General features: G+C 41.5%; 3 protein-coding genes and 1 long non-coding RNA gene across 6 annotated transcripts; 2 read left to right on the top strand and 2 right to left on the bottom strand.

Moving 5' to 3' along the window:
- Positions 1–643: 643 nt before the first annotated feature.
- Positions 644–2,278, bottom strand: LOC147139019 (14 kDa phosphohistidine phosphatase). The gene is made up of 3 exons (XM_086047733.1): positions 2,056–2,278; positions 1,101–1,225; positions 644–824 (listed from the first exon to the last, which is right to left on the bottom strand). Exons 1-3 carry the CDS (start codon positions 2,195–2,197, stop codon positions 732–734), a joined length of 360 nt encoding a protein of 119 aa, XP_085903859.1. The 5' UTR covers positions 2,198–2,278; the 3' UTR covers positions 644–731.
- A 1,170-nt stretch (positions 2,279–3,448) lies between these two features.
- On the top strand, positions 3,449–6,214 carry sele (selectin E). Its single transcript, XM_086048352.1, has 9 exons — positions 3,449–3,557; positions 3,638–3,716; positions 3,807–4,205; positions 4,301–4,405; positions 4,493–4,684; positions 4,786–4,974; positions 5,154–5,351; positions 5,441–5,573; positions 5,727–6,214. The coding sequence occupies exons 2-9, from the start codon at positions 3,677–3,679 to the stop codon at positions 5,785–5,787; spliced, it is 1,317 nt and encodes a 438-aa protein (XP_085904478.1). The 5' UTR covers positions 3,449–3,557; positions 3,638–3,676; the 3' UTR covers positions 5,788–6,214.
- LOC147139017 (uncharacterized) lies at positions 3,686–8,143 on the bottom strand. 3 transcript variants are annotated; one of them, XR_015089108.1, is made up of 4 exons: positions 7,902–8,143; positions 5,125–5,529; positions 4,572–4,966; positions 3,686–4,382 (listed from the first exon to the last, which is right to left on the bottom strand). It is a non-coding gene; the product is annotated as an uncharacterized LOC147139017 (long non-coding RNA). The 3 variants fall into 3 exon arrangements; XR_015089110.1 differs by having other exon boundaries at positions 5,195–5,529; XR_015089109.1 differs by having other exon boundaries at positions 5,206–5,529.
- On the top strand, positions 6,982–10,719 carry LOC147139016 (E-selectin). Its single transcript, XM_086048353.1, has 8 exons — positions 6,982–7,048; positions 7,115–7,152; positions 7,807–8,202; positions 8,952–9,056; positions 9,402–9,593; positions 9,682–9,774; positions 9,850–9,871; positions 10,035–10,719. The coding sequence occupies exons 1-8, from the start codon at positions 7,017–7,019 to the stop codon at positions 10,072–10,074; spliced, it is 918 nt and encodes a 305-aa protein (XP_085904479.1). The 5' UTR covers positions 6,982–7,016; the 3' UTR covers positions 10,075–10,719.
- Positions 10,720–10,755: the final 36 nt, after the last annotated feature.

The following is a 10,755-nucleotide window of genomic DNA, read 5'->3' as shown; positions in this document are numbered from 1 at the left end:
ACTACTATTTTGAACTGTTCATAATTCCCTCCACTTTGTCAGAAGGGCCCATCTCACTGGCAGAGACGGCGACGACCATAACGCTTGCCCCCCCCCCCCCCCCAAAAAAAAAAAATTTGGGAAAATTGCGTAATTCTAGAAAACAGTTGCAATGAATAAATGAAAAACAAGGCAGTTCACCGGCGATCGATTCAATGTCCTGAGAAAGAAGTGACCTGGATGAATAAGAATACCCACAAGCATAAATAAAAAAGAGTCAGCCGAGCTCAGTGTTGTTTTTTTGTGGGGGGGTTTTCCCTGGAGTTTCACTTTCTTGGCTTTCTTTTTTTGGGGCAATCCAAACAAGACCTTTAACAGTTAAATGATCTCAGACAGTTCCCGAATGTAAACATAACCGCGATAAGAAGCAAAAGCATCCCTTTCCCTTTTGGCTTTGTAATAAAAAATGAAACGCTTCCTCCAAGTCACAGGATATGTCTGCGATTCCGAATGTCTCACTCCTTCCTGTATGGACTTTACACTTGGCACTCAACCTCTGATTGTGATTACAATCAATTTAAAGTAAAAGTGTGGGCGAGTCATTCTATTTCTGAGTAAGGCTTCCTCATCTCTCCCCAAAAACAATAACACCCGCTCCGACATATATTGTGCTTTGCTGTATTTATTACATACAAAACACAAATACAGAGTTTGACTCTTGGCTTTTTAAGTGCACGTGTGAAGAAATTAGCTTATTTTTTGTCATCACTCCAGGTGATCTCGTAGTCGCTGAAGACGCTCTTCAACTTTTCTACTGAAATGGAGTGGTCTGCTTTACCAAAACCCTGAAAACACAAAAGGAGCTGTGACATGATGATCCGTACAGTATATTCACCAGCCACAATACTAGGTACAGATTTTTAGATACAGCTTCTGTGATCCAACACCAGAGCTGCATATGGAATATACTTTTGCACTAATAACACTGTTTCAAATGACAGAGGTATATGTACGTATTATGCTGAGAACTGTTTGGCCATGACACCTAAGGGCCATATAAATATGACTATAAACCACAATATTAATATTCTGGTCTAATTTGTATTGGAAAAATGGCTTACAGTGGACTCTCCGAACACCCTTATTTTTTTCTCTTGACTCTTGTGCTCTATCTTCCCTCCACCGAGGCATTGGCACTCCATGCCCAAGGCCTCCACGGCTGGCTTGACCTTCTCAAAAATATGATCTGCAAATAATTCATAGCACGCCATGAGTGGCTCTAAAAACATACAGGCTGAAAATAGCCCACTCGTGATGCTAATGTTTCATAGGCACACATTCTTTTTATCACACTAAAGGATAAATATGTTTGGTTGAGTGCACAGGTGTCAAACTCCAGATACCTCTTTAGTTTCATTTTATGAAGCCTTTGAAAGAGTGCCAGAATTTTACTTTTGACTTCTGTTCAAAACTCGCCGTGAGAAAATAAAGGAATGGCTAATTGGGCACAATTTAGACATTTTCACACAGGGGTGTACTCACTTTTGTTGCCAGCGATTTAGACATTAATAACTGTGAGTTATTTAGAAACAATAGTACATTTACGCCGTTCCACAAGTGTTGTCAATGTTTTCCATGAAAAAATGTTTTTTTTTTAAATTTATTAAATACATTTTGTTTTATTGTTACTGTGGTCCCCTTCTCATACAGACCTTACTAACACATTGCAGCTCATTTTATGGTTAGCAGAATCTGGCTCCTCAGATGAAGCTAAAACAATAACAATTGTCTTATTAGTAATTTTTTATCTTATACTGTTTAAGCCGTTGCACTTTCACTTCTCTGCATCCTTACCTAAAAAAAAAGACAAGCAATTGATGTTGCGATTTGCTAAAGAGAAAAGGTGCTGATGTTGATCAACAATGTCCTTAAACCTGCCACTGTTTAAACCAAAGGTAATCAATTTGTTTTGCATTTATTGTAGCCAATGTGAAATGAACCGTCAACTTTAAAACCAAGGTACAACAAAAGTTTGACACTGCAGCACTAGCGCAAAGCTGATTTCCGTTGACTTACTGTGATACTCGGCACTTTTTGTGCCGCGAACAATGTTTTTGCTGACGTCGCCGTTTTTCACTTTCACTCGGACTAAAATGTACTTGAAGGTTCCCTCTGGATCAATCTCCACATCCGGAATTGCAGCCAGGGACTCCGACATTCCTAATTTCTCAATTTCTGCGGAGATGACAGACGAGAGGGCTCAGGCTACACAAACGCCTTATTTGGACTTTGACATGTACTTCCGGTCTTAAAGGGACAGGCGATTTTTTTCACTTCCAAAACTGGTTGATGCTCGCAGTTACGCCCTCGCCTGGCCGAAAGTGGAAGTAAAGTAAAAAATGATGGATGGATGGATGGATGGATGGATGGATAGATGGATAGATGGATAGATAGATTTATGAAATGTGGTTCACCAAATAAACGAGTCACAAAGACAACAGCTAGAATAAAGCTTAAAAATCATGATTTGCGGAAGTTCAAACTAAGCCAAACAAAAAAGTGAATTCCTCCCTGGGGCCAATAAAACGCTGTTGCATTATTTTTCAGGGGAAAGCGTGGAGGTGAAGAGGTGTCAACAACATGCAAACTTTGGAGTCAGCCAGGAAGGAAATGCACTGTCACTTCTGGAAAGGCAGGCGGCCAGCCGGCAGGCGCCTCGGCTCCCGAGCTTCACGTTTCCCAAATCCCAGGACCCTCGTTAAAATACCAGGAACGTCTTTGTAGTGGCCACCGCTGCATTGTGTTGCCTTTCCTTTCTTGTCACTTTTTTTTTGATTTTCACATGTCAGTCTTTTTTCTTTTTTTATTGTTAAAGAGGTTTGTGCTAGTCTGTGCATCCCCCCCCGACACTTGAAGCACTTCTATTCTTCCGTGCATCTTACAGGAATAAATCACTACTATGTGCGATACACTCATGTTTTGTATTACTTAAATAAATATTACTTTAAAAAATAGCACAATTTGCTGAAACTGTGACCACATAATTCATTTGTAAGTGTGTTGATTTCAAGTTTTCTCAGGTTTCTTTTTATGTATTTTGTTGACATGTGCATTCATGGTTATAAGCGACACCTACACCCTATTTATGCACTAGCAGGATCTGCATAAGAATCTTCAAATTTTCAAAATGTATGTATAAACTAATGTGCCCTTTTAAAAAAAAAAGTCTAAATTCTAAAATGAAAGCAGTAAATGAAAGAACCAAACGTCCAAACATTTGTGATAATTCTAAGGAAAATAATACTATCATACTATCAACGGGTGCTTCCGCCAAAGACAATGAGACGCCCCCACTTGGAATTTTTTTTAAGGAGAAGGTGTGGATTGGTCATTAGTGGCTTGAAGGGGGTGGGAATTTCCACCAAAAGGCTGACGGCAGCTTCCCGGAAAGCTGGACCACGCGGACGAGGGGCTATAAGAGGAGGCGGCGCAGCGTATTTCAGCCACAATCATCTCGCTCACTCATTGAGACTTAACACTCAAGACTGAGAAACTCCAGCGATACATCACTTAAAGTGGTAAGTGTGAACTTTTCAACAAAAATACAGAAGAATGCTGGAAATAAACTGTCTTCATCGTTGCCCGTTTTTTTTTTAAGGAATTCTTCTGTGGGTTATTTCAGAGCCGTGCATCCAAAATGTCCAGCTTGTGGATCAGCTTGGCCTTTATTTTCTCAAGTAGGTGCAATCTCCAATAGAACTTTCTAATCACCGTTTGCCTAACGTTGCTCTAATACATGACATGTGTTTCTCCCCCCCCCGGCTCAGTGCTTTGCATGCAAGTGGAGTCCTGGTCCTACTTCTACTCCAACAACACCATGGACTGGGAGCAGGCCCGAGTGTGGTGCAGGGAGCACTACACCGACATGGTGGCCATACAAAACCAGGAGGAGATCGGCCATCTCAACAGCTGGCTGCCCAAAAAGGCCACCTACTACTGGATCGGCATCCGTAAGATCAACGGCACCTGGACGTGGGTGGGCACCAACAAGTCTCTCACGGCGGAGGCCATCAACTGGGCCAAGGGGGAGCCCAACAACGGTATGAACGGCAAGATCCTTGGCGACAGCGAGGATTGCGTGGAGATGTACATCAAGAGGAGCTCGCAGCCCGGGAAATGGAACGACGAGAGGTGCAGGAAGAGGAAAACGGCGCTGTGCTACGCAGGTGAGCGGAGGGAACTGGCAATGCAAATTTTTTTTTTTTTTTTTTTTTTTTTAAAGTGAATGTTCAAGCATGTAACATCCTTCTTCTTGTCCCAGCTGCTTGCCAAAAAGACTCATGTGTCTATGGAGAATGTGTGGAAACCATAAACAGCCACAGGTGCCAGTGCTTCGAAGGCTTCTATGGAGACAAGTGCGAGCATGGTAAGGATCTATTTTGCAACAGGTCTGGAATTTTTTTTTTTTTTTAAAGTAAGGGATGACTAATTCCGTTTCAATGCTTCATTTCAGCGGTTCAGTGCAACAAAAGCGAGCTGACCCTCCCACCCAAAGGCCACGTTGTCTGCACCGACAAGTACGGCAACTTCACCTTTGACTCGCTGTGTCAGTACTCCTGCGAGGAAGGATACCGTCTCAGCAGGCCGGAACCCTTGAGGTGCACCGCCACCAAAAACTGGTCACATCCGCCACCTACATGCGAAGGTGAGTGGAAGATCCTCACAAAAATGAAAACAACAAGCAAAGTTTACTCCCTGCGTTCGAGAGCGCTGATTCCCTCGCGTTCATTTCGTGTCGCCCTGCAGCCGTCCAGTGCCCGGCTCTCCTCCAGTTGGACAACGGCACGGTCAGTTGTGGAAATGACCCAGATACGAGGTTCAGCTACGGGAACGGCTGCGCTTTCAGCTGCGACCTCGGCTATCGGATGGAGGGGCCCGGACGTGTCACGTGCACGTCGGCTGCGCGGTGGAGCGAGATGATGCCACGCTGTGAAGGTAAGATAATATATAGACATACATATACTGTACATACATACATATATACATCCATATATACATATACATATACATATATATATATACATATACATATACATATATTTGTACATTTGAAACTGTTATATAGGTCCCCTTTTTCTAACATGCCTTGTTCTTCGTCATCTCCCTATCTGCAGCAATCACATGCCCCGCCCCCGAAGTTCCCAAAAATGCCCACATGAACTGCACCCCATCTCTGCTGCCATCCTGGAGCCCCTATCCACACAATACAGTCTGCACGTTCAGCTGCCACGAAGGCCACGAGCTCCGAGGCGCGGTCAGCATGGCGTGCGCGGACTTGGGCGAGTGGAACGTGGCGCCTCCAACATGCACAGGTACGAAAGTGGACCAGACGTTAGCCAAACGGTTCAAATAGTTGAGCTTGGCAGTCAGTCGTTAACGTCTGTTGCAACTGTTTGTGCAGAGGCCACGTCTGAGTTGGGTGCCATTACAGCTGGTGCAACAATAGGTGGCGCCGTGTCCTTGTCTACTCTGTCGCTGGTCATGTGGATCCTGAGACGGATGAGGAAGAAGGCAACCAAGTTTGAGCTGAACAGGTAAGGCCATGAGATTTTTGTTCATGTGAAATATACGGTATAACACCAAAGGACGGGCAACACTGCCGTATAGTATAAAGGGAATCGATAGAGTCTCGACAAACGATGACCTTTTTTTTTTTTTTAACTCATGTGTTGTCTTTTGCCTTACAGCAACTCCGACATTGAAGACCCTCCTCAGGTGTACAAAAACAGCATCGACAGCCTCATATAGGACTGTTACATCACCTTGATACGTCATTCATCATTTGAGAAGATTTTTTTTTTATTATTTTTTTTTAAATATGTAATGTGCTTCTGTCATGTCGCTGACATGTATTTCCTCCCAAAGGGAGTTTTGTATTGAGCACATTGTTCAACGTCTTTAGGAACACGCAGGAAGTGTGAAATAGTGCGCTGCCATGTCCTTAATAAGCTGTGAGTAATTTAGTTTATTTATGTAATATGTGAAAACTTTATTTATTGTAGCGTTTGAAATGTGGTCTTATACACTGATGACGTGTGTGTATTGTCGAAATGTTGCCTATTATCATGCTCAAATACATTTTTACCGTTATTTTTTTTTCCCATATCGCGGCACTAAGTTGTATGTACTGTATTTAGTAAACGCGTTGAGTAATAAAAGAGGAATTTCAACAAAACACAAATGGCTGTACTTGCTTTTGTTACAATCGATGGCTGTGTGTTGCGTTTGAGAGGTCAACATTGACACAGTTTTACTCACTATACAATGACGACATTGTAGCAGAGTGTCATTTCTTCAGTTGTTGCTCCTTTAAAAGGTAGAGTATAATCGAATTATAACAAAAATGTACTCATTATTCTTAGATACTCTCTGTGTTCACGCACATGCATGCGCGCGCGCACACGCACACGCACGCTGCCCTTGCAGGATGTTTTTTTTTTATTTTATCTCGTGTCTGACATGTCTGAGTTGGGCAGCAGCAGAGGAAGCAATTTTCAGATAAGATATTTCATTATTACTATCATTCATCGTCATCATCATTGTTATTTATATTCCATCTGCACTTTAGAGGAAGAATATGAGATCACTCTGAGGGTGACACTGTCGTTAATCAGCAAACTTATGTAACCGCAAGCCATCGTTTGACCTTTACAGTATTTGCCGCACAGGCCGTATTTTAAGTGAGATTTTAAATCTAATTCTTGACTGTCATACATAGAAGGTAAACACTGCAAAATATAATAACATTACATGGCATATCCAAACTTTACTTGTTAAGCACTTCAAAGGCGAGCACAGTGCACCAAAGTGATGTACAAAGTAATCTCTCATTCAGAAAAAAAAAAAAAAAAAAAAAAATCATGTGTGACCACCCTCTTAGCAGAGTTTACCGTAATTTAGTGGCCATCATTCAACACTTGGATTCACTTTCTGTGGAAACATCCAGGTATTGTGCTGAGCACACATAAGAGCTTGATATGGAGCACAGCTCAATGCAGTACACTTGCGGGTAAGTGAGCACTATCTCAGTATGCAATGATAAGTTATGATTGTTGTTCATATTTTTACTTTGCAGGTTGCTGAAAATGAAGTGGACGCTGGTGCTGCTCCTCGGTGCGTACTCAAATGACACTCGCCAGCCACTTTATTAAGTACAATCTAACCCAGTCTCAAAACCCTAATTTGAAACCCTAACTTGAAACTTTAAATCTAGGTGAAATGCTCATTTGAAAGCCTGAATCGGAACCCTAAATTGAACCTCCAACCCTGGCTGGAAACTCTCATTTGAAACCCAATTCATGTCTTAACAGTGATTCCAAATTGAAACCGTAACACTTGCTTGAAACTCAACTATGAAACCCGAAACCTGGTTTGAAACCCTAACCCGTTTTGAAACCTAAACCCTGTCTGAAATTATAATTTCACAATTATCAAAACCAACTTGAAATGTTTTGACTATGATATAATCATTAATAAAATGAATGATTATTTGACGATTACAAATAAATTAGGGACCAGCTTGTGAATTTTTGTTGGATATAACCATTGCGTGGTCAATTTGTTTGCCTTGTCATGCGAGCAATTACTTCAGTGGCGTCCGCTAGCTTAATGCTAACGCGAAACGATGGGCTAACAAAACTAGCATTGGTATCCTGGTCGTTATAAACTTCTAAACTGCAGACATTTGAACACAAGTGACGTGTTCACCTCATACAAAAATGACCTGGACCGTGTGTTATTTTTTAAAAACTCAAATGTGTTCCTTAGGGGGCTCCCTAACGGGGGTCACCTTGAGCTGGACCTATCACTACTCCAACATCACCATGACGTGGACCCAGGCGCGAGAGTGGTGCCAGACTTACTACACAGACATGGTGGTCGTCCAGAGCCAGGACGAGAACGCCGCGCTGGTCTCCTTCTTGCCTAACAAGGACCACAGCCCGTACTACTGGTTGGGTATCACCAGATTGCACAAGAACGGGAAGTGGATCTGGATTGGGAATAACAGCACGTGGGTCGGCAAGGAGTCGTGGGCGGAGAAAGAGCCCAACAACAACCAGAGCTGTCCCGTCTGCGTGGAGCTTTACGTGAACAACCGAACCAACCGAGGAAAATGGAACGACGAGAAGTGTGGAAAATTGAAATATGCAGTGTGCTATCAAGGTCATTTAAATCAGGGATTGTGATTCTGAACTATAGTGTCACCTTATCACAGTTGGACAAAGTAGCCAAAAATTTTAGTCAAGTAACAGTAGTCACTACTTTAGAATAATATAACTCTGGTAAGGATAAAAAAGTAGTCTTGAGTAAGTAGTCTACTCTGTAAACAAAAATACTCATTTTTTTTAATTATTTCACAAATAAATGTGAAATAGGAAAAAAAAACTCTTAGTTGCCAAAGCATTGAAAATAGTCCTTTTTTATCTCCTCAATATTGCGATTGCAAATTAATAGGCGATTATTTTTGCAAAGTCCTCTCCCTGTGTATTTTTTTTTAACAAACACAATAAACAATATCAGATTTATTGTACATAAATGTTTTGGTTTTAAAAGTTAGGATTAGAATAAAGACAAATGAATCATGAATTAATATAAAAAAAAGTGTATTCATCTACTTCAATTAGAGTTCAGCACAACAACTTATTCAACGCTTCATCAAACAATGATATGTAAACAAGTAGACTGCACTTCCTAAGCACTGAACTTATCTAGACATGACATAAATGAATAAATAGAATATGCATTTATATATACAGTGTATGTAAAAAATTAAGTCTGCTGGCTGACTGAAATGAATTAGAGGTTAGTTTCCCCCCCCCCCCCTAGAGTGCAGCTTTTGCGCTTTGAAATTTGAATTCTATGACATTGAGATGTCACTCTGAATCTGATGAACTGTGTTCTTTCTTTGACAGCTCAATGTAACGCCACTTCATGTGGAAGCGGAAGATGCCGGGAGGCTGTCAACAACGTCACCTGTCTGTTTGAGCCAGGTTTTGAAGAAGACGCCTGTCAAACCGGTAAGGAGACGACCACACGATAGGTCATCTTTCGGTTTCCTGCTCACTTGGAGTCACAAAATATGATGAGACTAACCTAACTTACCATCATAACTCTGTCCGTGTCATAAGTGATGATATTACTATGGCGCACACTTTTAATGACTGGTAGCTGTTAAATCTAGATTGTTCTCATCGTCTTTGACTTTCAAAATATTACTCATATCTCGCTCCCCCTTCATCTGTTAAATAATATAATCTCTGCGTACAAATGAATATTGTTGAAATCATGATAGTCGGTAGCCGAGCATTTTTTTTTTTTCTTTTGCCTTTTGGACTTTTCTACCTAATTGTATCCCTGTTAAGCCTCTGTGCCCCCAGCTCTGGAATGCCCCCCTCTGTTTCACCCAAACGGATACCTGCACTGTGGAGAGGGAAACCACACGCTCAACTCCACGTGTCAGTTCACATGTCACCCCGGCTTCCTGAGGATCGGCTCGGGGCAGGTCACCTGCGGGTCGTCGGCCTTTTGGAGCGGCAGGAGGCCTGTCTGTGCCAGTGAGCCGATCATTGTTCGGAATTCTCTTTTATTATTTTTTTTCAAATATTATCGTTGGGATAACAATCACAATCATTGTTTCCTCAGGCTATAAATTCCTGTTGGTTGTATTGGGCTGGGGCGCCCTTACATTTTGCTGCAGCTGCTGCATGTGTGTTAGTTGGATGAAAAGCAGGAAAAGTAAGTGTTTGATGCACATGCAGACGCGAAACAACTCTTTGAGTGCAGACCATAATAATCTTTTTGTTCTGACAGGAAAGAAGCCAGGCCAAGTGAGGTAAGTGTTGATTTATTGACTAAAGCTTTGATTGGGTCACTGTCGGGCAGAAGACTCATATGTCCAAATTTGGTCAATTTCTTTTTTTTTTTTTTTTTTGGTGTCCTTAAATGATATGCTGTTTGTTAAGCATGACGATTTTTTTTTTTTCTTTGCTTCACAGGTTGAATGAAAAAGCGGCAACACTATCCAGTGAATTGTGAATTGGAGGAAAAAGGATCAACCATGTGTTCGTATACTGTCGTCAAGCATGTACAGTATAATGAGGCACATGCATACACAGTATTACTTCATTGATGTTGTCGTGTTCAGCACAGTAGTCATTGTAATCCCTTTAGGACCCCTAACGACATTTTGTTCTGTTTTCTTTGAAGCCATTTTGGTGGTTATTCATTTTGTGCAGCGCGGCGCCTCCCCAGAGTTCCAAAGTTGGAGGTTTGAATCCGGGCTTCTTATGTGCACATTCTCCCTAAATTTGCAATGGTACTCCAACTTCCTCCCACTTTCCAAAAACATGCACATTAGTTTCAGCGAAGACTAAACAATTGTGTTTGGAATAGTAGTTGAGGGACTATGGAGGTGATACAGCTCGATTAAGGGACTAGCTTGGTATCTTGGGGAGAAGCTAAGCATAGCCTGGGTTGTTAACAGAGAGAGACTGTGCCACATGTGCATGCATATATGCACTTTGGTTTCTTTTTTTTTTTTTTTTAATGAACGCATCTGTACACCATTTATTTTAAGGGCCATGTTGCAAGACGAGATTGAAATGATAGTCAACTGTTTTTGTGTTATATTTACATTTTAACTGATTAACATAGACAATAAAAAAATCATGTTGAGTGTGTCATTTACTCATGTTTGTTGTCTGTATTGCTGTATTG

Source organism: Filicampus tigris, chromosome 12 (assembly GCF_054856515.1).
Source record: "Filicampus tigris isolate MCC_2025a chromosome 12, RoL_Ftig_1.0, whole genome shotgun sequence".
NCBI classification, from domain to species: domain Eukaryota; kingdom Metazoa; phylum Chordata; class Actinopteri; order Syngnathiformes; family Syngnathidae; genus Filicampus; species Filicampus tigris.
Note: the sequence above shows the minus strand (reverse complement) of the source record. Positions and strands in the feature narration are given on the sequence as shown.